At 36.1% G+C, this 26,126-nt stretch overlaps 1 protein-coding gene across 1 annotated transcript; it reads left to right on the forward strand.

Annotated features, from left to right (window-relative positions):
- The first annotated feature begins 5,006 nt into the window (after window positions 1-5,006).
- On the forward strand, window positions 5,007-15,670 carry LOC107100593 (junctional adhesion molecule B-like). The gene is made up of 10 exons (XM_015399137.1): window positions 5,007-5,195; window positions 9,039-9,104; window positions 9,915-10,025; window positions 10,140-10,289; window positions 11,944-12,125; window positions 12,258-12,366; window positions 12,458-12,565; window positions 14,241-14,259; window positions 14,350-14,398; window positions 14,552-15,670. The coding sequence occupies exons 1-10, from the start codon at window positions 5,153-5,155 to the stop codon at window positions 14,588-14,590; spliced, it is 876 nt and encodes a 291-aa protein (XP_015254623.1). The 5' UTR covers window positions 5,007-5,152; the 3' UTR covers window positions 14,591-15,670.
- The last annotated feature ends 10,456 nt before the right edge of the window (window positions 15,671-26,126 follow it).

Here is a 26,126-nt window from a genome sequence, read left to right on the forward strand (position 1 = left end):
AACCAGAGTTCGATACATGTGGAGCTAAACTACAGTTTGTACAGGAATTTCTATGAAAACAGTGGTATTTGAAAAAAAGAAAGAATAAAAATAAATGTACAGTGGATTTAAACTGAACTTTCCAGGAAGCTAAATAATTAACAGGTAATCAGGAGCTGGACTCTGACCTTCATTTCAAGCACAATGATTAACTGCTGCTCTACTGACCTGGCTTTTTCCTTGTCTCTTTGATACAACAGATCCCATAAAGATCACCAGTTAGATTTGTATTTTTTCTTTTTTGTTACTCTGTTTTTGAATGTGTTTTAAAGTCTGATTTCAATGCCGTTATAAGTGCTCCATCTTCCTAAACAGCAGCAAAAATGTGAAACCATGGAACATTGTTAGGTTAGGTATAGAGTCTGTGATGCTGTGGGCTTGGTTCCTGTGTATTCCATTCCTCAAACACTCTGCTAGGAAGAATATTATGGGATTTTTACCAAACAAAGTGGTTGAATCCAAATAGAAATGTTCCACTTGACCCAGACTAAACATCTATCATGGTCATCTTAGTCCAAGATTGTGGTTTACAACTCCCCCTTTTGGAGGTTGCTGGAACATTTGGGGATGATGATCTGTCATCGCAGAGCCCATATGTAAATCCAACACGGAAACTGTAATTAAACCCAAATAAAGCTAAAATATAGATCTGATCAATCAACTCTGTGTTAGACGTGGGCACGTACGTCAATTTTTCCATAAAAAGGATTATTTATTCTCTAAAAATGAAAAAAAAAAAATCTTTTTTAATATTTTTTGGATGAGATTGTAAAAATGATAATTAACTTTTTTGCATCTTTGCCAAAAAAAGCCCTGTAGGAGGGCTAAACATAGCTGCAGGGGAGTAAAGACTGTTTGAGATGGAAAATCAGATGAATTCATCTGTTTTCTTAATATAAAGAGGGGAAAAATGTAATATTATTTATTTATGCAAGATTATACTGGGGTAAAAATGCAAAATTAATTTAAAAAAGTAATTCTTTTCAAATATTTAGTAAATATATTAATTGATTATTGTGATATTTTCAGACAGGACAACCTGTAAAGCTTGAAAGTTAAGACAACACCTTGTCCTAATACAGAGTTTTCAAATACTATCAATTTTAATATGGCACATTAAAGACACATTGGGAATTCCCTTACAATGGTGGCCCTAAATGCAATGATTGTTCCACATTTTGTTTATTGTATGACAAGTTGGTGACCGGCTTGTAAATCTGCTCACATGCCATTTGAGTGATTACATAGAAGTTCTCTAAAGATCCACAATAAGAAGAGCAGATAATTCCATCACTGTCATATCCTCATAAAACACAAATTTCTCAGCTTTGAAAATCTAATAATAAATACAAATCTGTGTCTGATGTATAAGATCCTTCCTGACACCGCTAGTCCTCTACTAAAAGAGTTTATATCTTTTGGCTCAGAAGCAACAGTTCCAGCCACTAATCTACAGAGCGAGGTGAATGCAGGATCCATAAACGTTCTGGACAGCATTTGAAAACTCTGCTTTTTCTTGTGTGGCCTTTCTAAGTGGAATATGTCGCCTACGGAGCTGAAAAAAGCAAAGAAACAACCCTTGTCAAATCAAACTTGCACCCACATGAGACCATGTGTGTGTGTGTGTGTGTGTTCTGAGGTCTATCAGACGAGTCCTTAGTAAATGAAATGTGTGAATAAGAGTTTTAATCTGATGCATGATATTTTTTCCTGGTCAATGTAAATGCAAATATCCATGTGTGTATGATTTTTTATCTATTTTACTATAAGATCAGCCTGCCCTGGGACTGAAGGAGGAAATAGCACTTGAGCTATAACCTGGTGCAATGCATCTCCCCCCTAGAGGTTAATGTCTATTGTACACTGTTGCTGTTTTTGTAAATAAATAAACTGAACTAAACTATTCTGTAGTAAAAAAAATAAAAATCGAATATATATATATTATATATATTTTGATTTCAGGGCATTTAGTGTGAATAAAGCAGCTGTTGTGCTGATGACTGAGGTTGCACGGCTGGTTTGCAACTTTAAGATATTTCATATGAGCCGCTTCATTTCAGATAGTTTGTTTATGCCAAACATGTCAAGTGGAAAGGGAGCACATATGTCTGTGTCAGTGTGTCACTGTGTATTACATGACATCAGTGTGCCCTGCGCGGAGCAGAACAGCTGGGCCTGTTGATTGTGAACAGGTGCTACGGCAGAGATTTTAGCCGATAGCGTTTCACTGTCCCTCTCTGTGTGTGCTGTCCCACACGTGTCCGCACGAGAGGCTTATCTGTGTGTTGCTGTGTGCATAAAGCCACAAGTGTAAGCAAGTGTGCACATTTACAACAGCAAGCAACAATGTGCTGTTGTGTGCCTGCTGCTGGTTAGAAATCTTATAGCCAAGGACGCTGAGGCCCAATGGCAGCTGTCTCATCCCTGTACCTCACCCGACACTCAACAGTGTTGACATGTGGGAACCTTCTGTGTTTTCCTGTATGCTCAGTTGGTGGACTGCTTTCTGCTGCTTTCTGTACACTTTAAGGTGATCCAAAAAAAAGAAAAGAAAAGCAATGCTGTCAATGTGCAAAAAATATGTAGAAACTCCCTGTAGTACGGTGGTACTCAGTGCAGGGCCTGTTTTACTGGATAAAAAATAAACTATGACAGCACATCCTGCTGTTAGGACATTGAATATGGAACATTGCTGATTTCAAGCAGAGGTTGCAGATGGACTTATTAAAATTTGAAAACAATGTTTTTTACTTGATGTGCAAAATTTGTAGAACTGCAAAAAATAGGAAGACAAACTCTAAAAGTTACAGAAACCACATCACCCTCAGGTCACACCCGCTCATACTTGAAGTAACATTCAGGATGTCTCTTTAGTCTTCTGAATACATCAAGTGTGTCCAAAAGTTTTGCAATGGAGGCCAAAAAACAAAAAAAAGAATTGTTGATTTTTAAATGCTTAATACTAAAACACAATATTACAATTAAACAAACAAATGAGACCAACTTCTGTAGAAAAGTGATTTGCAAGACAGTGCAGACATAAAGATAACATAAAAAAGGTCTCACAGGTTTGCCTGGTTAAAATAAAAAATATAAAAACCAGCATACCTTATCTTTAACTATCTTGGTCTGAATTTTTGTGGGATCTTTTTAATCAGCAAGAACAGGATGTTGCTCACTCTATTTACTCAGCCTGATTTAGTAGGGACTGATTTTAGGTCTGATTTTTGGGTAAAGTTGCTGGGTGATTTTTGTTCCCATTGAGGTCTAAGTCAATATGTTTGCTAGAATATTTTATTTGAATCTTGCATTTTGCATCAGTAAAAGTGCGGCTAACATTTTCTTTTAGACTAAGTTGGGAAACCAAATTCATACCACTCTTGAATTATGGTTGAAGGCCTATCCATGCAGTACACTACATCGAACTCAATTGCTTCAACTCAAAGTTCAAACACAAAAAGAGATTCTATCAATCAAGTTAGCAGCTTGCGTATTTTGCCATTAATAATATCTTCATATTCAGTAAATTAGAATATCATATAAAAATACATTTATTTCATAATTTAAGTTTGCTCTTTGATTCAGTTTAGTTTATTTATATAGAGGCAATTTACAACACATGTCATCTTAAGGCACTTTAGAGACAATTCAGTCAAAGTTTTCTAAGGAACCAGCTGATTGCATCGACTCATGGACTCCACAGCAATCCCTCACACCGATTATGCTTTTAGTGACATTGGAGAGGAAAAACTCCCTTTATTACAATGGATTTCACTAGATGAAAGAAAATCATATTTAGTTATTTCACAAAGTTTTTAAGGTTTGACTTTTTGCAAATCATGACAATTAGTAACCTACTGAAAACCCAACATTTAAGATTAGATATTTAGGTCTGACCAATAAAGCTATGTTTAATACCTGATTAACAAGAGTTATTTTAGATACGTACTTTTAATCTGATATGAATGTATATGTGGTAAAAGAAAAATATTCTGAAGTTTTAAATAAACACCAGAGTGGGAAAAATGAGATTTAAATGACTTAACATGACAGCAGTTTCTCATGCTTAAATTGTATAAAAACTGAAATTTTGAAGTCAATGCAATGATAAATCTAAATGAAGATCTTAGGCGAGGTTCCTTAAGGCTTTATTCATGTTCCCCCTTTATAAAATATCTACATTCCCCCCAAAGCGCTCTGATTATGAACCATAAAAATTTAATGATTGGTGGGTGGTTATCAGGGTGAACTTTCTCAGCCAACCAGAGAGAGAAATTAAACTTCATATTTCTCTTTTAACCCTTTTCATTTCTTCAAACAGTCATAATTTGCTGGAGTCCTCAGACAGCCTATAGATCTGACTACTGTGTTCAAATAATTTAAAAGATGAGAAGAAACCAAGCTAAATGTCAGAGGTTTTAACATGGCAAACCTTTAAAACAAAGAGTAATGATGTTCCAATCATGCACATAATTTCTCACAAAAAAAATACATTTTAGATTTTTTTTTTATTTAGCTTGTATCAATGATTTAAATCATGTGAGTCTCTTTGTGTTATTAAAACTGATATAAAATATCCTTAGAGAAACAAAAGGGGTATCCTTACTTTTCCACGACTGCCTGAAAGAAACTCCTTTAGTTATTTTACCCTAAATAAGGGAAATCCAACTTCAGTGATGTTTTATAACTTTTGTTTGCAGATTAAAAATAAGCCTTTTTCCTTTGCACTGATCATTATTTTACCAATGTAATTAAAATGCTAAAGGATTCTTGAATATAAATTACATTTTTCTTATAGGCAAAGTAAACATGATAAACCATAAAAATGTCTAATACATGCACTCAGTTGACAAGAGTCAAAACACAGACCCTTTCCCTGCTTGTATTTCCTTGGTGTGTGTGTGTGTGTGTGGGTGTGTGTCTGCAGAGCAAACCCCTGTCTCCCTCCCTCACACCCTGTCAGTTGTCCAGTATACATGAACCCCCACAGTTCCTCCTGCAAATTAAACCTGCTAAAGAGGCTGTAGAGAGTTTGCAGTTAAACTTTATCATCCAGACTGGACAAACACCCTCAGAGCTGAACTCCAGAATCAGGAGGAACCTTAAAAACACCATGAAGATGCTGCCGCCGCTCCTGCTCCTCATCGTTTTTCACAGTAAGTTGTTCTGGATGGGAAAACTGGAGATCACTACTCAGATTTAAAACTAAAAGTAGTTTACGATTCTCCTGGCTGCAAGAAATTCAGAAAAGTTTAATTTTGAATATTGAATATTTTTACAGAGATTGTTCTTTTAATTAACATTTTACTTCAAACGTTTGAGTTAAATTTAATTTAATTAAGGAAAACCGACAAGCATAGAGTACATGAAAGAATTATTTTTTTAGATGTGCAAACATGCTTTGAATTTGATATTGCTGCTTTTGTGTATTTTTATACCAAAACACTTTCATTCTAAAAAATCAGACTCACACTTTTTTAGCCATCATCTGATAAAGTAAATGGTAAAACTATGCACAGGCCAAGAGAAATTACTCTGATAATTTACTGGATTCCATTTGAGTTAGATCTACTTGGCTTCTTTTTACTGATTTATAGTCAGTGTGATTGAGCCTTTGCAGACCCCTTGTGCAGCAGGAGGAGGGTGTTTTGTGTTCAGAGGCCGAGATTGTAAAGGGAGTGGCTGTGTATGTTTACACTGAGCGTTCTCTGATGCTGTTTGAACTGCAGATCCACATGCTGATGAAAAGGAGCTACAGAGGAATTTCAGATCCTGTCGTCTTAGTTAGAAAAGTTGGCCTTGGTCTGACCCAGTTGTTAATTAGAGTGAGATTAGATTAACTGCTCATAATCAGTTAAAAAAATATTTGATCTTGCTAAAGGAATTTTAAACAACATGCCTTTTCTCAGTGATTGCAGCTTTGGTATTTTCGATTTTCCTCATCTTTCCTAGTGCAGAGCAGATCTCCTTATGAAAGTAACAATATAGATTTTATTTATTTATATTATTTTTTTGTGGAATAAGAGATTTGCTTTGGGTATATAGAATTTAAATGTTTAGTTCTTTCAGATTCTGAAGTTGTTCCGTTTACAGTATGCTGCATCTGAAGTACACAAGAAATGAAAAATAAAACAACAACTCAAATATCTATGATTTGCCATTAAAACGTATGCTTATTTTGACCAAATAACATTTCAAAAGCTCTTTTAGGTGAATTTGAAAGAGAAGAAAAATAGCTAAAGTTATTGGTGAAGGTAAAACTTATAGTTCAGGGTGTCAGGCTTCAATCAGATTCTTACAAATGTTCATGCCTCTGTGTGTGGTGTGTCAGCTGAAGCGGCTAAGGTTACAGTCATACAGTCTCTCTTTGTGTGCAGGCAGAGCACATGCATGATGTACCAACACACACAGGCACATCGACTGAAAGACATCTTCAGACAAATTAGGACACATGTGCCTGTAGTAGGATCTGAAGCTGCACACTGTCCCTCGTTAATGTATCCTTTTAGATCTTTTTCACATGTTCTTACAGCACCATATATTGGATTATTTCATTGGGAGTCCATGAGACTGACCAGCACAATTTAAAATATAACTAAGGGAAGACGGCAGAAGTAGATTTTTAAATTTTTGACAAATTAAATCTTAAAAATGTGGCATCTATTCCAGTACCAAAGCCAGTGCAGCTATTTTCTAATAAAAAAAAATTGGTAATTTATGCAATTAAATCTGATTATAAATATATGCAGAGTTAGAGGTCCACCTAAACTGACAGATCGGATAAGGAGCGCATTAATCCTAGAGGCAGCCAAGAGGCTCTAGGTGCATCTGGAGGATCTACAGAGATCCACAGCTCAAGTGGAAAAATCTGCAGACAGCTCAGAAAGCTAAGTCATCGTGATTACTTGTTATTAAGTGGCATAAAAGGGATATGTGCACCTTAGATATGGAGTCTATAAATCCCTGATACAGATGTGAAGGGTTTGATTCCAGACCCTTGGATCTTGCTGCATGTCTAGCTTCCTTCTCTCTCTGACCATTTCCTGTATGGAAACTAATGGATTGTACCCTAAACACACCATCCCCTTGGCTAAACATGATGGTGGGAGCATCATGTTTCCCCATTGTGGGACAATAAAGGGATGTTCTATTCTATTTTATTCTATTCTATGTTGTTGAGATGCTCCCCCTTTAAATGGGCAGGAAGCTGGACAGTGTAATTGGGTACCGGTAGTTGCATAGAGGACAATGCTGAAAAATTGTGAGAGGCTGCAAAAAATTTTATATCTTCTCAGACTGGAGCTGCACACTTGAATTTAGAAATTAGCAAAACATTATAGTCTTACTTCATGTATTGTGCACTAATTTTTGACTGTTAACTTTGTGCATGTAGATATTTGCACAGCATCTGTGTGTGTTTGAGTTTGAGCAAAGCTGGGAGAGACAGATCACTGAAGAAGGTTATCAGGTTGTGATAGAGGAGTTTGTCAGGAGATGATTCATCACCGACATTCCTGCATAGCACCGCTCCTGGCACCACCAGGATGTAACCACACACTCTATATGTTCCCCTCTCATTCTGTTCATATGCTCACAGGCTGCTTGGAGACTGCATCCGATAACTGAGAGAAAATGTTTGGTTGAGGTTTTAGGTTTCTGGTTAGAGTTTAAATTGGTTTGTGTTTAGACCATTTGGATTTGGATAGAATACATTCAATTGAACACGCTATCACATATTTGTAGAGTAAAGTATTTGGCTTAATCTGATAGATATCTCAAGACAAATCTATTTTTTCTTTTGTGAACTTTATGCATATTTTGTGGATATCCGGACAGTCCGGATCCTGATGTTTACATTTTTTATCTGTAGTCAATAAAGTATTACTGTTTAGCGTCAACCTTAGCTCATTTCAGTAGAGGAGTGGTATTTATTCATCACTTAAAATAAATATAAAACTCTGAAGAAAATGTCAATAATATTTGTTGGGGCGGATTTGTTGTACAGTTTAGTTTTGCTATCAAATCTTCTTGTGCTTATAGTAAAATAACTCTTACATGCTACTTTATACAGAGATGATAAATTATGTTTTAACCTTTAACTAATAATCACACATATGTTTCCTATAATGGGCTGCACTATAGGGCAGTGAGTAACACTGTTGCCTTGCAGCAAGAAGGTTATAGGCTCGACTCCGGGCCCAGGGTCTTTGTGCATGGAGTTTGCATGATCTCCTCAACGACTCCCTTTTCAGAGGCATTTGCCAGTATCGGGTATTGCAGGCCTACATTGATCTTAATGATTCTCCATTACTAAGGGGTAGACCAGTTTTGTTTGGTTCAATTTGCATGCTTTCTAAGCCATAAGAGGACGTTGTTGTGCTACTCTATAAAGCTTTGAAACTAAATGCTAATTCAGACATTTTGAATTGAGAAAGCTTCTTGGATGGGAAGCGAAACATCTTCATACTTGGAAAACAAAGTCCAGTGGATTGTTTTTGGACTTTTTTAACTTTTTGGAATGACATGTCCTCCCTGTATATGTATGGGTTCTCACCGGGTACTCCGGGTTCCTCTCACAGTCCAAAACATGACTGTTAGGTTAATTGGCTTCTCTAAATTTTCCTTAGGTGTGAGAGCGTGTGTGCATACAGTAGTTGTGTGTCTCCTTGTTGCCATGCAATAGACTGGTGACCTGTCCAGGATGCACCCTGCCTCTCGCCCATAGACTGCTGAAGATAGTCACAGGCCCCACCGGGACCCTGACAGGACTAAGTGGGAGAAAATGGATGGATGGACATTTCCTGTATTATAATTTCTTCTTAAGTTCCTTGTTCTACATTTTACTGCTCTTTGAAGGACAGCTTGATAAAAGGGTTTTGGTTCACTATAAAATGATCAAGGTCCACTGTGACTCGTGAAGATTACTTGTTTGTAAAAGTATCACAGCCTGTACTAGATAAGCTGAAAGAAATATGACTGTGTTGTTCTTTCTGTTATAGGTCACACGTGTCTGTCGGTGACTGTAAGCACCAGCACACCCAAAGTGGAGATCCATGAGCACACAGGTATGACAGCACATAGAAAAAAAAAACTTTAAACAGTAACCCCTACCACTGGCTAAAGTATAATGTACATTGATTAGATCCATTTGTATGCTTTCAGTTTTATCTTATATTTATTTAAGTATCTTTAGTATTACCATTTGCTGGTTTTATTGTATTTCCTAAGAGGATCTCAAATTTGCACACCTGTTGATTCATGACCACAGGTGAGGTCCTGACTATGAATCTAGTAACAAGTGAACTAAATGCCAAAGACATCATATACAGTCACTCAATTAGAATATGTTTTTTAGTAAAACTAGTTTTTCATGTGAAAAGAACCTTTTCAATATAAAAGAAAATTAAAATACAGCCATGATTGTACTGATCCGGTGTAATATTATTATATTTAAATTGCTAAATAATTAAATCAAATAAATACTAAGACATTCATAACATTTGCTTCTTTCCATTACTTTTGGACATAATCTTTTTTTTCTTTAATTATGTTAATCCTTTATTTTCTTCTTTTATACATATATGCATAAAACTAGAAAGAAATAACAAGCAAACATAAAATTGTATGTTTTAGTTGTCTTATCTGTCTTTGTTGTGTTTTACTTAGTGAAATGTTTTGATTATATTCAAATACATTGAACATGACTGTACACAAGAGTCTTACTTTCTTTCCTCCTAAAACCAATGGTCACATATTTAAAATGTATTTATATCCTCCAGGAGAATATCCTTCCTGCCTGGATGTGTATGTCTTTTCTCCTTGTTCATTGGTATTTTTTAAAAGTTTTTAACCTGTTTTGTTTTCTGCCCTTTAAGATGCCGTGTTGCCCTGTGAGTTCAAGACTGAAAAAGACCAGAACCCTCGAATTGAGTGGAAAAAGAAAGGAAAAGGAGTCACTTTTGTTTACTTTGATAAGACATTTCCTAGTAGGTCAAATACCTTTAAAGGACACACTTATTTCTCAAGAAAACCTCTTTACCTGTTGTCCCAAAATTGGCCACCTTTTTTCTATCCTGAGTCAGAATTTCTCTTCTTTGCAGAGTCCTATGCGGGTCGGGCTAAAATAGAGGGAGCGACATTGACAATACATTCTGTCACCCAGAAAGATTCGGGAGAATATCGTTGTGAGGTGACTGCCACTGAAGACCATGTTAACCTTGGAGAGGCCACTGTGACCCTCAATGTACTTGGTATGGAAAACTAAGGTCTCACAGAGCAAACAGTAGCTTAGTTATGTCTTGCTGTTGGTCAATCTGTTGTTTTAGATGATCAACTTATGATTTCAGACTATTTATAGGTTTGTTTAGAGCATAACATCAGAGTAAAACTTTGTCTTTTGAATATGTGTTAAAATAATCTGTGGTGGGTTGAGTACCAAACCATTTTACTCAAAAGCAGCCCAGCTTTTAGGTAAGAGTCAAAAAGTTTGGTAAAATGGCTACTCAAGTGCTACGTAATGGTTGCCTCATATCATCCAGTTTAACATCTAAATTGATCTAAAAGTTTAAAGTATAAAATTAAAATATAAAATAAAAATATAACAACATGATTTCAAAACACCAAATTTGGGCAGAAGAAAAAGTTCTCCAAATCGATTCCTTTTCAACATAAACTTATGAAACAAATCTTTATGGTATGCAATGCATATTCAAAGGAAATTATAAAGCACTACTACACGTAGCGACAATATCTACTGCTTACTGTGCATTCACCTGATCTCTGAATAGCTAAAGTTGGTAAAGTAACTACAGATTGTACTTAAGTAGGAGCAGATATACTCTTATAAGAACATTATTCAAGGGAAACTAAAATTATTTGAAAGTGCAAATATTCCTAAAAGTATTTTTGTATTTCTAAAAGTTGCTAAGATAAATGTAATTGAATTATGTAACCAGTTACTACCCAGCTCTGTTATCCACTGATGGGTCAAAATAGGTGATGCTAGTAAAAATACATAAAAAGGGTTGTTTACCCTTTTGTCCAAAAGAACCCTCTAAAATACTTTATTTAGATTTAGAAGTGGTTGTATAATCTTTAGAAGATAACAAATAAACCTTTGACGTACTATTAAAACTGCTGAATCATGCTTTGTCTAGTCTTTTCAACTACATTTGTTTTCTCTGTTTTTGTCTATGCCAAAATAACACATCTGTAACATTTAATTTATTATATCTGGTTTATTATAAATAACTTGGGTGTTTTGCTTAGATAAAAATGAGAGATTGTGATCGAGATCTGGATGGAACAGAATAGGAGACCCAGAAAAAACACTTTATTCTTTAAATCTTACAGCAAGATTCAGTTTCAGGATTCAGTCCATGCAAATCCCTATATGCTATGGCATTTTCTTTCTGCAGTGAAATAGAAACTATAACAAATATCAACTTTTCAAAAGGTTATAATGTTTGTGGTGTCGTGGCCAGCTGTTTATGAGATAGGAATGCCAGAAACTTAGGATTTTATCTACAGTATGAAGAGCTAATCCATCATTCCTACATTCTGAGGGTGGCAGGTTTTTAGTAATCTTGCACCGCAAGCTGGATTTTTGTGAGATCTGAGTTTTCAGTGTCACAACAAATAAATGAAGACATAGAAGTCTACTCAGTTTTACACGTGAATCTGTCAACTGCCAGGTTAGGTTTTTAGTGCAGATTTGACCTTTTCAGCATTATTTTGAGTTTTAAAGTGTAGTGAGAATAAAGCCTAACCCCAAATAGTCACATTTTGCTTGTTTCTCTTTTCTTTTAAAGTCTTTTAATAATACAGTAAGAAATGCAGAAACTTTACAAGCATGTACATAATTCCTTGTGCATATTTAGCTGATCTTTCTCTCTTCCTCCTAAGTGCCTCCTCATGTCCCATCGTGTGAAGTGCCAAGCTCTGTGTTTGTTGGAAGCAATCTTGAATTGTTCTGTAAGGACAAGCTCAGTGTGCCTCCTGCCACCTACCGCTGGTACAAAGACAACAAGGCTCTGACGGCCACAGGAGATGCTCCATACAGCGTGGACACTAATAAGGGCACACTGGTGAGAGCTTTCAAACAATGCTGCAATATCTGTTTTTGCAAAGCAACCAATTACAATCTGAGTGACAGATGTCCGGCAGGTCAAGCAGCTGATCTCTCCTCTTGTCTGATTTTGTCTGATGGTTTGGAGCAGAAGTTCAAGAGTGTTTCCAAAGAAGACACGGGGATGTACCGCTGTGAGTCCTCCAATAGTGCGGGGGCACCAAAGAGCTGTGTAGCCAAACAACTCACAGTTGTTGAAAGTTAGTATATTTGTAGAAAATACAAAAAGAAAAGTTAATTTGTAATCTACAACTTAATAGATGACTGAACATGTGGTACTGTCTTTTTTAGATCCATGGAATATGACAATGTTGATAGCAAGTGCATCAGGGTTTGCGGTACTGATCCTTTTTTGCTGCATCTGCATCTGTATCTGCCGGCGCCGAGGCTGCTGCAAGAGTGAGTGCTGACATTTTACTACAGACCTTTGGGCTGAGTTGTACAGGAAGACACTCCAGAGGGGACGGAGTTTACGCATTAAGTTCTACAGACAAAAAACATACATAATATTGTGGTATTTAGTTCAAAACATGTTAGCACATGACAGACAGACAGACAGACAGACAGACAGACAGACAGACAGACAGACAGACAGACAGACAGACAGACAGACAGACAGTCAGTGAACGTAGCGGTGATAGTAACATTTACCAGCCTTGTTAATATCCAAAATCTTTATATAGCAAGTAGTATTGTTAGCAGATTACTTGTACCATATTGAAAATATTGATATTTTGGGTTATGACCCTGTAAACTGCAATATAGTCTCCTTTTTTGTATTTAAACTCTAAATTTTTGTTGTGCATGTCACATGTTATAGTCTAATTTTTATTTACTGTACTTCTCTTGTATAAGAAACCACAGCACCAGTGTCAATGCTGCCTGTCATGTTTTTGTGGTTTGATTTTTCCCAACTTGAGGCTGAACTTTAGCTGTGTGGTTAAAAGGGTGAATATTAGGATTTTAAGAAATAATTAGAGAAAACTAACAAGTCCAGTGCAAAAATCATTTTATAAGAGTAAATATTTCTTCCTTATTTAAGAGGGTAAGATTCAAAGATTCAAAAATCTTGTTCCATTTGTAGATCATTTTAACCACCCCTTTATGTTACAAAAAAGTAATTATTTTTTACTTAGCATTTTGCAGTGTGAGGTTTAGGAGAACCAATATTACCTAAAATCTGACAGTTTTTAAATTAGTTATTTAGGTTTCACAGCCAACTTAAAGTCTTTGAATGTTCAGTTCATTATTTTAACACATCCTGTTGGAGAAACACAGGCTGAAAACACTGCTGAGATAGCTGTGATGTTTAATTACACCTCCGGGACAGGATTAGTGCTGAGCGTTACCAACTTGTGTAATGTGGCGATTATTATCTTAATCAACAGATTTCAGATCTTTTATTTTTTCCCCCTAGAAAACATGATTTCATGCTTCTTACTTTGACATTAACCATGTAAACATTTATAATCTCAGGCATAAGGGACAAAAAGGCAGTTCCTGCTAATTATATTTTCTGATGGAAAATATGAAGGAAATGTTTCAGTTTTAGCATAAACAGCCAATCAAGAGTGCTAAGTTTAATTTTTCCTGACAAACGGATCTGTTTTTTTTAAAGATTATTTTTATCATCTTCTAATCAGAATCAGAAAATTCTTTATTGATTAGTTTGTTCGACACGTATAAAATAGTTTTGGTGAGTGGGTGCTACACAAAGACACTAAACAAACATTTAGTATAAATAGATTTTGGAATTTAAAATTAAATAAGACAATATGAGTTGTACTGGAACAACAACATGGCCCTTATTAAGATTAAACAACAATAATAAGATATTAGTTGAAATTGTACAGAAGAATTGGCTCTCACTTGGTAGGCGTGGGTGAGTATTAAGCTTTTTAAATAGAACATTTACTCAGGAAAATCAGATCCAAACATATCTGTAAGTAAAATATGTCTATCTGAAGACTCCATTAGTAAATGTTTACCACTTTAAACAGATAAAGATATTTATGGTGCTGATTAAACCTGCACATGCATTCATTTCCTGGTATCTTTTTCTTTTTGTTCACAGACAGCAGAAAGACAAAAACGTGAGTAACTCCTCTGGCTCTCACTTTAAGTCCTATGAGTTATACTATCTGCTTCAGGGCTCATTTGAACTGTCACCCTTTGTCCTTCAGCACTAAGTCCTACAACCCTCCCCCGCCTCCTCCTCCTCCCACCATCAACGTAAGTCACTGAACCAGCTGTTGTCTTGCCAGGACTTGTTTTGTTTGAATTACTTTGCGTTTGCCATGTAGTGCAGTTGACGGTTTGCTGATAACAGCAGCCACTGCCTAATTTAAGAAATAGTTCATTGTATTTTCTCTCTGCTCCCTACAGTTCAAGCACTACAAACAAACTCAGTCCTTCATGATCTGATCCGTCAGCTGTCCAAAGCGTGGAGCAGGAACGTTTGCCAGCTCTGCAGCAGACAAAGAAATCTTAAGTCATCAGACTAAGGCAGAGATATATTTCATACCTTTCTGTTTATGCAGTGACTGACTAATCAGCTTCTTTTTCAAAGACTCTGGTCCAAAGACCATAACTTTTGTTTTGTTTGCATACAGAAGCAGAAAGTTAAGAGTCATCCAGGTTTTTATGTCCTCAAAACATGCCTCTAGTCTATGTGATGGGTTAGCTTCATCTGGATTCATAGACAGATATAGCTTAGTATCATCGGTATAAAAGTGGAAATTAATCTCAAGCTTTTTTAATAATTCTACCAATAGGGGGCATATATATAGTAAAGTGAATTGGTCCTAGCACTGATCCCTGTGGTACTCCACAGGTAACCCTGGACCACAAAGAAGATTCATAATTAATGTGAACAAACTGATATCTGTCAGATAAATAGGATTCAAACCAGCCTAGTACTGTTCCTTTAATTCTTACAAAATATTAAATTCTTTCTAAAAGAATATTATTATTTGTCCAGTCAAGTTCCTGACAGTGCAAAGCCAAATGTACAGTTTCATTATTTATCTAAATCTTGTTAGATATTTGTCTGTATGCCCCTTTTATGTTTTTAAAATCTTGTTTTGGAAGCAGGTAATGTGTTAAGCTCTTCAGCTTTATGGTAAATGAAAATGTTATTTTGCTAAAACTGTATATAAATTACATTACAAGTACTTAAGTTTGCTTTTGTTTGTTATTTACATGTAGATGTTTAACATTTAATGTTTCTTGTCTTTTTTTAAATATCTAATGAAGCAGTTTGTTTATCAAATCCTGTTTTTCTTGTAATTTTTTTTAATGATTGGTTGAACAGGTGTCTGTACACACTGAACAGTATTTTAAATTTGTAAAATCTTGTATGGTTATATTTAGAAAATTTAAGTTTATACTCAATAAAGAATGCAGGAAGCCTGTCAGCAACAATGGAAGTTTTTTTTAATGCGACTTGCAAGCATCTAAGAATGCTGATAATCTGAGAACTTGAAGAAAAACTGCTCAAAATGGCCTTATTCTGATGGTTCAACTTTGGTAAGCTACTGCAAAAAATAAATAAAAATAAAAAAAATAAATAAATAAATAAATAAATGAATAAACATTTGCACTGAGAAAAGCACATGGTTCTGCTGGCCCTTACAAAAAAAAGTTGGTTTTTTTAATGTACTGCAATCTTGCGATCTTCAAACGATCATGGAAAGCCTGGAAATTAAAGACCTCAGCTAAAAGGGTAAAAAACAATGAATTCAATGTCCTTTTGTCATGTATAAGCGTACATGTAATAGTATACAAATATAAAGGATGGATGTCTAACAGCTGCTGGGAGGAAGTATTTGAGATAATGCTCCTTAGTGCACCTAGGAGCAGCAGTATTTCACTGCATCAGTTCACCTGTTCTGTAACAGATTTGAGCTAAGGATAGCAGACAGTGCTCAACAGTGATCTTATTCTTACGTCTTTCTTTATCCCGCTGCCTGCACTGGGTAGAGTGGGCATCAAATAAGAAAGCTTCCATCCCTATAATCAACCTATTTAACCAGTTTCTGACTGTAGATAGGCTGCTGCTTCAAAAACAACATCATAGAAGATGGCTTATGCCACCGTTGACATAAAAAAAAAATGGTCTCCCTGAACTCCGAAAAAAACCTTAGCCTCCTTAGGAGGTAGTCTGTTCTCACCCTTCCTTCAACACAGGACTCTTACCCTTAGGAATCATTGTTGTTTCTCTAGTCCAATTTATTTTTTAGGTTAACATCACGAACTGTTAAGGGCCAAATTTGAGCTCAGTTCTCTGGGTGTGTAGGGTGTCAGGATGGAAGGTCTGTACCTTTGGAAATCCGATAAATGCTCCTGGGTTTTTCCAGTATTAATCAGGATAGAGTGCTGTTGGCATCAGTACACAAAGTCATGTGTCAGAGAATGTTTATAAATGGCTCCCTAGGAAAAACATGATCATGACAGCGCTCCCAGACTTATCCAGGTGGGTAAGATCTATTGTATAAAATGTAAGAAGCAAAACACACACCAAAGTATTTGCAAGTTCCAACTCCTTGCTCATGCATTATTATTAGCAGCAGGGTTTCTTAAACTGCTAAACATCATTGGTACATTACCTAAAAGGAAATGTTTTTAGAACCTAATATTTTTTGTTCTTTTTTTTTCCAGTGTTATATTTTTACCACTAGAGTGCAGCAGAGCAACAACCAAATGCCCACATACTCAGCTGCCAAGAAGGTTCCAAGCTGCCAGCCATTATTCATTATATCTGTATGAATAGATCCTCTATTGTTCTCCTCCTTTTGTACTAATTGTTCTTGTCATGTTGGTGCTCATATATTTTAAGCTCTGGCATGGCCTTTTTCCTGCTGTCTAAAGAATCTGCAGAAAACACACTGACTGTGCATGTCCTTGAGGGGGTTACACATTTGTGTTATATGGTACACACCCTAAATGTATTCCCATTTGATCTCTAAAAATCTATACCTGCAGACTTTAGATAATAACAGAGATCACATGATCTATTTAATAACCTTTTGGAGTGATTACAGGGTAAGAGGAGCTTATTGATCTGCATATCCGACTGTACAGTGCATTAGCTGAAACGATCAACATCTCAGGCTGCAAACAAACGACTTTTGCTGTGCTCAGAAATGCAAATTGGAATGTTGTGGCAGCTTGACAAGAAATGGATCCTGGGTCAGAACAGCTTTTGCTTTCAGCATAATGACACAATGACAACACATTAGTATTTTGTTCAGTGATTCACTGCTGAACAGTCAGGGACTTCTTTGTTTCATGGAATGAAATAACAGTTTCTTGTATTTCTCTGTCAGTCTGTGCACTATTGCTCAGTTGGAGACCATTAAATGAAATAAACTCTACACGATGCATTAGGGTATTTTGAATGTGTCATGCGGGGTCTATCAATAATCTCCTGACATGCAGAAAACAAAAAAGAGGAGAATAAAATTAGGGGAGAAAAAAAATCTAGTCTGCTAATGTGCACCGCAATAAAAGTTCAGTTTCAAATTAATCTTAGACATTCAAACTGAAAAAATTATTAAAAATAAATCATATTAACATTTCTTTCACAAAATTCTTTGTTAAAGTCTTTGTTTTATATCAACTTTTAAAAAATCCTTCAACAATTTTAATGCAGTCCAAATATAGCATTTTTTTACTTTTTGTCATTGTCAAATAGTAAAGTATATAACTTTTGACATAATTAATAATTTTAGAAGAACTGATTATCCATTCTATGTGGATCAAAAGAGCTTCATACAAACTCTTAATACACAAAACAGGGTGTTGAGCAGGGGATGACATTCCCAGTGATGATAAAGAAGACCAAGACTAAACAATATGGGCAAGAATTTCTGAACACCTAGAGTTTTCTAATCTTTCCAGCAATTCTGTCAGTTTACAAATGTAGTAACAACAGTTTTTGAAGTGTGATGCTTTAAACATTCTGGAACAAAACTGTAAAAAAAATTTGGCTGTGACACCCTCATGGAGAGAAACATCAGCTGTACTGCTGCCATCAACATGTTTGTTTATAGATGTTGGAGCTTGGCCTGTTTTTCAGTGTTGTCTTGTTTCTCTGACTTTGAATAACTGTATGTGCTCTCTTTCATTCTCTGACGTGGCAGCTGGCTTGGAGCTTGTCTGTCTAGCTGTGTGTTTACTGGACGGGGCCACCTTTGGAGCTGATTGACAGTTGCCTTTTGTATCTCTGCTTCTTTTTCTCTGTCTGCTTTTGTCTCCTTGAACCCCAGTTTGCCCCAGCAGATGGCCGCTCACACCGAACCTGATTCTGCTGCCGGTTTCTTCCTGTTAAAATTGAGTTTTCATCTCCACTGTCGCTACAAGCATGCTTGGTGTGACGGATTGCTTTTGAGTCTGAAATATGTAAAAGAAAAAATAAATAAATAAACACAAAACAGACTGTCTATTTCATGAGGGCAAAGTAAAATGTGAGAAATTATACCGAAGTATATTTCCTCCAACATGCTGTAACATTATTTACATCTAGTTAAAGTTTTAGTGCTTCCATTATGTCGTTCTTTAACTAAGTTCATTACCAGTAAACAATTTTAAGGATCTGCAAGATTGGCATCAAACATGATTTTTTTTAAACAAATATTTCTCTTGTCTGGGCACAAAAAATAAGTTTGTCTTCAACCAGTGTCAAGAGATCATTGAACAGGAAACTACTAATTGTGGCTCAGAGAGCAGTAGACTTCAGGTTTTTTCTGCTGGTGTTGGGCTAAACATGTCTATGTTTGGAAATAACAAAACAGATATGGACGAAGACAAAAAAAATTTAACTAATCCCCATTACATTACTGATGCTATTTTGTTTTTATCTACTCTACACCTTTAATGTTGAGCAAAAATTTAGCTTTAATATTTAAGTTTAAATACTTACCATATTAGTATTTATTAAGGCGTTAAATCAAATATACTTAAAGATATGAGTTATAATTTGAAAATTCTGATGTTTTTTTGATAACTAAGTTTTTTCCAGAAATTCAGTTGAATCAAAATTAGTTAGAATAATCTTTTTAGAGCTTTCGTTTATTTTTTCTTTTAGTCAATGACAGATTTTTTCAGGTTAAGTTCAGAGAATAGCAAATGTTGCTGCCCTGGAGACAATAAAACTCAATAGTTAAAATAGTTATAAAAGAGACAGATAATGGAAACACATTGAGGTTCATAATGTAAATCTTGAGGATAAATAAAACCTGTCTTAAAGTAGATAAATGCAACAACTTTGAATTTATTTGCCTTAATGTCTTGTAAAAGGCAACAGCTTCACTTGATAAAGCCAAAAACTACTGATCACGACAAAATCTGGGCGTAGTGATGGACTCAGAACTGAACCATTATAGGCACCTAGACAATCCCAAAGCTTTCCACAACCTTAGGAGTTAGAGCACATTTTCAGTTTCAAGATTAAAGGGTTAATGTCTCAGAAGGATCTTGTAGAAGGAATCAATGTGTCTTCTATGGAAAAAGTAGAATTCTAATGCTTTTATCATCAGAATAACAACTAGTCAGAATGATGACTTCCTGCTTATCAGTGGATTAATCAAGATATAAATTCCCTGTTTTATGGGCTTAAGTTTGAGTCTGAGTTTTGCTCGGTTTAATTTTGTGTCAGTGGCCATTGCAATATATGCCCTGACACCAGAATTCAATGTTCCAAACAAAAGGTCCAAACTCATTAATAACTTTTGGTCATATGTTCGACCTTCATTGTGCTCACTGTAATTCTCTCTTCCTTTTTTATTGAATTTTTTTTTTAATATACAAAAAAATAAATATATTCATCGTCTGCTGGAAGCCTAAACAAACCAGAATAGGAAAAACTGGATTTTTGTATTCAACACTAAAGGGTCAATGATCTAATTAAGTAGCCAGCAGCACAGTAGCACCACAGGGAACAGTAATCTCTTCAATCCTTTTTACTCTGCACACCTCTGACTTCCAGTACCATACAGTCCTGTCTTCTTGAGAAATACTCAGATAGCTCTGGTCTTTGTGTGCATCAAAGATGCAAAGGAAGCTGAATACAGAGAGCTGGCTAACCACTTTGTGGCAATGATGTGGAAACAATCATCCTGCAATCTCAATCATCCTGTCAACAAAACAAGGGAGATGATTGTAGATTTCAGAAGAAACAGGAAGAAGCTGAATCCCGTTAACATCCTGGTAGAAAAAGTGAAGGTGGTGGAGGAGTACCTTGATGCACACACTGGACTGGAGATGCAACTGTGCAGGTATCTGCATGAAGGATCAAGGCAGATTGTTCTTCATATGCAAACTTAGGTCCTTCTGCATTTGCAACGAGATGCTACATATTATCCATAATTCTGTCATTGAGAGGGTGATCTCTTCCTCCATCACCTGCTGGGGTAACAGTATTAGAGATAATAACTTAAAAAAAGCTCAAAAAGCAGATAAAGAAGGTTCGCTCCGTTCTAGGGACTCGTCTGTGTAGATTATTGATAAAGTGAAGAGTATTATAGACAACATTGAGCATTGTTGTGAATTTATTTGTTGAGGACTTATTATTTAATAACATATCAATGATAAGTTACTGAGTAAAAAAATATAAGTTAAAAATAAGGTTGATAACACAGTTCATGTGTTAACTGTGGTTATATGTGGGACTGCATTTATTTGGAGTTGCATTGAGGTGGACTCTATTACCCAAGATGCTGGAAGTAGAGAAAAAAAAAGGGTTGTATTGTTGAGCCGAGCCGACTGGCGCACGCTGTATGTTATTCACCGTTCATCACTAAAGTTCAGCCAAATGAAACTGACTGTCTTGCATTGTCATTTTTTGTTGTAAGTCACAACAAGCATCCTCTTCAGAAGATTGTTAAATGACAACAAAGTGACTTCAGTCAGAGGGATTTCCAGACAGAATGATAAAGAAGATCCTTCCTGCCTACTACTTTCAACACAAACAACAACTGGTTAAAAACTGGTTACTGCAACAATAATTTTCCTTTGGGATTAATTAAGTCTTTTTGAATTTAATTGAATTGAATCTACCGTTTATTCTGCTTGTAATGTTTCTTAAAAATAGAAGTAAAAGCTAATAAGCTTAGGTAACTATAAATGCCAAAACTCCTTTTAGCATATTTACTAGTCTTGGTTAAAAATCAGCAAATCGGTAAGACGATAAGACATTCAAGGTAAATATAGTGGTAACACTAGCCTCACACATAGAGGCAAGTACGCAAAAAACAAAATATTTAATCTGTACAGCACCCTGCCTACACTGCTGCTTGTTTCTGCTCAAATAAGCAGCATTATGTTTCTGTGGGAGTCAAAATCCTGACTGATCGTTTGTGCTGAACGAACAGGACTGTGTGCATGCATCACTTAATGCAAAAACCATTTCCATCCTCCATTTCTCCTGTAATTACACATAACAGTCATGACAGAGAGCGTTGGTAAATTACAGCACAGTTCAGGTGGAAGGCAGAAAACAGAGATTAAAGGAAGCAAAATGTCTATCTCTAGTTCTCTTCAGTTTTTGGCATACAAATGCCCAGTAGGGCTCCTCATAGAAGACGCTCAGATCATAAAGGTTTAATGAAATTGTAGGGGATGTCATCTGGTGAAGTTTAAATGTTTTAAATGCTTCTATTTTTGCCACTGAAGAAGGAAGGGGAGTGTTTCCTATGGTAATCACTGTACTGGTGGTCGTCTTCCTGCTGCACCATAGCAATTTCCCTTGGGCCTAAATATGTTGTTGTCTGCATGTAAGTTTTGCATAACTTATGGTGGACGGTTAAAGGGCTCCAGCTGAGAAACAGCAATGAGGACAAAGCAATGCAACCACAATCAAAAGGAAAATAAATAGAGCTTCTGCTTTGCAAAACACTCTGTGACAGGGATATGACATGTGTTGCATGCATTGTGTTTTAGGATAGATTCACTCGCACATAGCCTCCAGGCTAGGGAACAAGATTTTAGCACAAAAAGGGATTTTATTTGCATAAAAAGATGTTATTTTGCTGAATTTAAACATTAAACCAAGTGAAAGAACAGGTAGGTGTCTTGGCACAAAATGTATCAAACAATTGCCGCTTTTCTCAGACTCAGCTGCTCAAATGTCTTAATGCTCTCAAAACTGTCGCTATCTCTGACACCCTCTACAAATGTGATGTTACAAACCTTTGAGCTGTAATCCAGGGAGAGCAGACCTGAAGATGTTCAATTAAAAGAACATAAAAAAGGTTCAAGCGGTCTGTGCAGAGGTGCTTTTATGGAACAATTTAACACGTTTAGAGGTGATCTGCTTGTGGCGTCTACATTTAAATTGATCCCACTACCAATTTTTCTTTTTGAAAAACATTTTGTATTGTTTTATGTCAAGGTATTGAGGAAGAAAATGTGAATAAACTTTAAGCTGTTGCAATTTGTGCCTATATCTATATTTACAGGTTTATTATTATTATATTATTTATCAGTCGAATAAAGTGTGTTCTGTTCTTCAGGTATTCTTTGATCCAGTTGGTTGTTGAAGATATCTCCTGAGTTTTCTAAAGTTTTGAACTTTTGCTCTACTATTTTTCCGCCTGCTCTACTACTTGTCATGGTTTAATTCAATTCAATTAGGTTTATTTATTCAAATAGACTCCTAGTCTATTTGAATACGGGGGCTGCATCCTCACTGTATACCTTACTGTATATGGGAAGGCATATCAATCAGCTGTTATCAATAACAGTAATGTTGTGGATTTATATTCAATGCCAATCCAGGTTGGATGCCATTTATGTTGTGGATAACAGTTATATTATATTTAATTCCCAACAAGCTGGGAACTTGTATATCTGATACTTAAAAATGTTTATTGCCCTCCCCAGATATTATTTCGGTTGGTATCAGAGGTGTCAAGTAACGAAGTACAAATACGTCGTTACTCTACTTAAGTACACTTTTAGGGTATCTGTAATTTACTCCATCACATATTTTTCCTCCAAATTCCACTCATTACATTTTCACACCAGTATCTGTACTTTCTATTCCTTATATTTTTAAAACAAATGTTACTCGTTACTCTTGGCTTCGGTTTAATGCAGAGGTCACGGATTAGTGGACCACGGTCCGGATCCGGACCCGGACCCGGACCCAACCTCATTTCAAACATTTGTAAATTACCGCATGTTTTCTGACGACAGTGTCTAAACTTCTGTTGTTGTTCTCCTGTTACCCCCAAAATCCCACATCCTCCATCACCGCTCAGCCCCGCAGCTCTCCAGACCTCCTGCTCAAAGCAAAGCCTACAGCCTCCGCTGTTCCTCTCATATTGCTACGCTCCGACTTATCCTCGGAGCTCGAGGAGAGTATGCACAATGTTATCATTAAATTCGTAGGAGCCAAACATGCAGAAATGAACGCTTAATTTAATAAGACATATTATAAAATGAGAATGGGGGATATGTTCTATGATTTCTGGTGCCCCAAAACTGTCCTTTAGTCTTTGCCATACCGTATGTAGACCTACCATGGGGTTGTCTACATATATGCTGCTCTGGTACACTTAGCCTCTGCAGCGGACTGAGGTCCAAGCGATTTGGAAAGCAAGTCATAAGACATAAGACATAACTTTTGGCTTACATTAAAACATTCACATTTTGCACAAATAAATGTGTGCTATAGTCCTATAACTCTATGATTGTAAAATATTTTGTTACACAGTTTTTTCGTATTTCTGATAACAATTATATACTGTAAAGGTATAATAATGTCATGATTCATATCCATAAATAAGAACTCATAATAATTGTCATTAAAATATAATCTAAATATAACTTCATTTTTATCTATTTTTCTTGTCTGTCCTCCTTACTTCTTCAATAGTTGTCCAAATGTGCCACTTTGAGAACTTTCTAGAGGCTGTTTTAATATGATTCATTAAACTAAATCTTCTGTCACAATCAACCCTGAATGCTTGAAATGTAGCACAAATATTCACAAGCTGTGAGAACTCCTTTAGATCCTTAGATCTACATGCTGCAACCAACGTATCAGAGAATGTGCTGAATGTTTTTGCTTCATCACGTGATTTAATCTAACCAACAAAAAAAAAAGTCACGCAGAGCATTGCACTACATGGTGAAGAGCTGTGTCTTAAACCTTGTGCATGTTGGATAGCAGGGCTGTTAGAAGTTGCAGAGTGTCATTGTTGTAGAAGCCTAGACTGATATTTACTGTGGGCTGCCACATATTCTTCTTCCTGTTGGATTGTTCATTTATGTAACAGTATTTGATGTGCTGAATAATAACATATGCTGAACCTTTTTTAAAGAACACATCTGTTTTATTAAAGATATTTATCTAAAAACACCTCTTAAACGTATTCCAAAATTCAAAATCCTACAGATATTTTTTTATTGGTCCAGCTGGTATACAGTTTATGTTGATTTTATTTCATGCACTGCAAAGATTTTCTTATGTGCTGTGAACACGCAAGCATTGCGCAATTGCACAAGTGTCCAGCTTAGATGGAACATTGCTCACAAACCTGTTTTCCACAGGCTTTTGCTGATCTTCCTGGATCTAGTTGAGCCTAGATCATGATGAATGAAGCATCCCCAACATTACATATTGTGCATTCAGGGTAAAGTTTTATGCCTTTATTTATGTTATTTATGAAAAGTTTCTGCTCACAAATACTTAAAGCAAATTCAGAAGCAAATTTCTAAATGTAAAAAGACAAAAAAAAGAAGAAAAAATCCGTCCATCCATCCTTCCATTATCTGACACGCTTGTCCCAAGTGGGGTCGCGAGGGGTGCTGGTGCCTATCTCCAGCTGTCAATGGGCGAGAGGCGGGGTACACCCTGGACAGGTCTCCAGTCCATCGCAGGGCAACACAGAGACAAACAGGACAAACAACCATTAACGCACACACTCACAGCTAAGGAGAATTTAGAGAAGCCAATTAACCTAACAGTCAGGTTTTTGGACTGTGGAAGGAAGCCAGAGTAGAAAAAATAAATTTCTACCACAAAAAGGATTATTTCTGACTCGAATCTTACATTCAAAACTATTTTCTACAATAGCCAGGCTTCAATAATATATATGGATGGATGATTTGCCATTATTCGTGTCTGGTGCTAATGTTGAACACACTCGTAGCCTGCCTGCAAATGGTCCAGTATCACATGTGGCTCAGCTCTCAGAGGTGTTGTTCTGTGAGTTCTTCTTTGTCTTGTACTGTACCTCTTCCTGTCAGTTTTAGGACATAATCCCTCAGCTTTAGTAAGGATTTGTTCCAATTATCTAATTGGCTTATAAAGCTTGTTTGTTTCTCCGTTTTCATATTTATCTTTGACCGATTTTAGATCTGGCCATCAGAGCTGTGAATCTGTATTATTTATACTAATTTTGCCCTTCATTCTCAGGCACATGGTAGTTCACATGTGTCCTTCTGCTTCTGGAGACGTCTCTTTCAATGAAACACCTGTGAATATCCTAAACTTTTGCTGACTTCAAGGTGCTTAATCATGTGAACTAACTTTCAGGTCCAATCTCATCTCTTGGGAACAAACACCAGGAATGGCCACGGTACATTAGTAGGTTCTTGAAGAAGCACTGAAGGGGAAAAAAAACATGTCCTGGCTTGCATAGTGGGTGTACATCTCTGGGTTGGGGAGTTCAGAGTTGAAGGTAGAGAGTCAAGAGTTTTGAATTTGAATTATAAGCTGAGAAAAGGCATGGGGGGTTAAATGAGGGGGTTAAAGGTAACGATTGGGGAGTTGGTTTTCGGAAAGGTCTTTGTCTAAAACTGTCATCCTAGGTGCAAGTCTGTGACAGACATAATCTAAAAGAAACATCCAGAAATAAAAAAATATGATTTTTTAACTATCATTTGTATCATACAGCGGCAAAGAAGTATTTGAAAGACCTGTTTAAAGAATTGTTAGTTTGCCTTTAAAAAG

Source organism: Cyprinodon variegatus, unplaced genomic scaffold (assembly GCF_000732505.1).
Source record: "Cyprinodon variegatus isolate N-32 unplaced genomic scaffold, C_variegatus-1.0 Scaffold991, whole genome shotgun sequence".
In the NCBI taxonomy this organism is placed as follows: domain Eukaryota; kingdom Metazoa; phylum Chordata; class Actinopteri; order Cyprinodontiformes; family Cyprinodontidae; genus Cyprinodon; species Cyprinodon variegatus.

What these genes read in the sequence shown, in the direction of transcription:
- LOC107100593 (XM_015399137.1), top strand. Translation starts at nt 5,153, where the DNA reads ATGAAGATGCTGCCGCCGCTCCTGCTCCTCATCGTTTTTCACA. An exon ending in ACACTAATAAGGGCACACTG is followed by an intron (nt 12,126 to 12,257) that starts GTGAGAGCTTTC and finishes GGTTTGGAGCAG; the next exon opens with AAGTTCAAGAGTGTTTCCAA. An exon ending in CTCCTCCTCCCACCATCAAC is followed by an intron (nt 14,399 to 14,551) that starts GTAAGTCACTGA and finishes TGCTCCCTACAG; the next exon opens with TTCAAGCACTACAAACAAAC.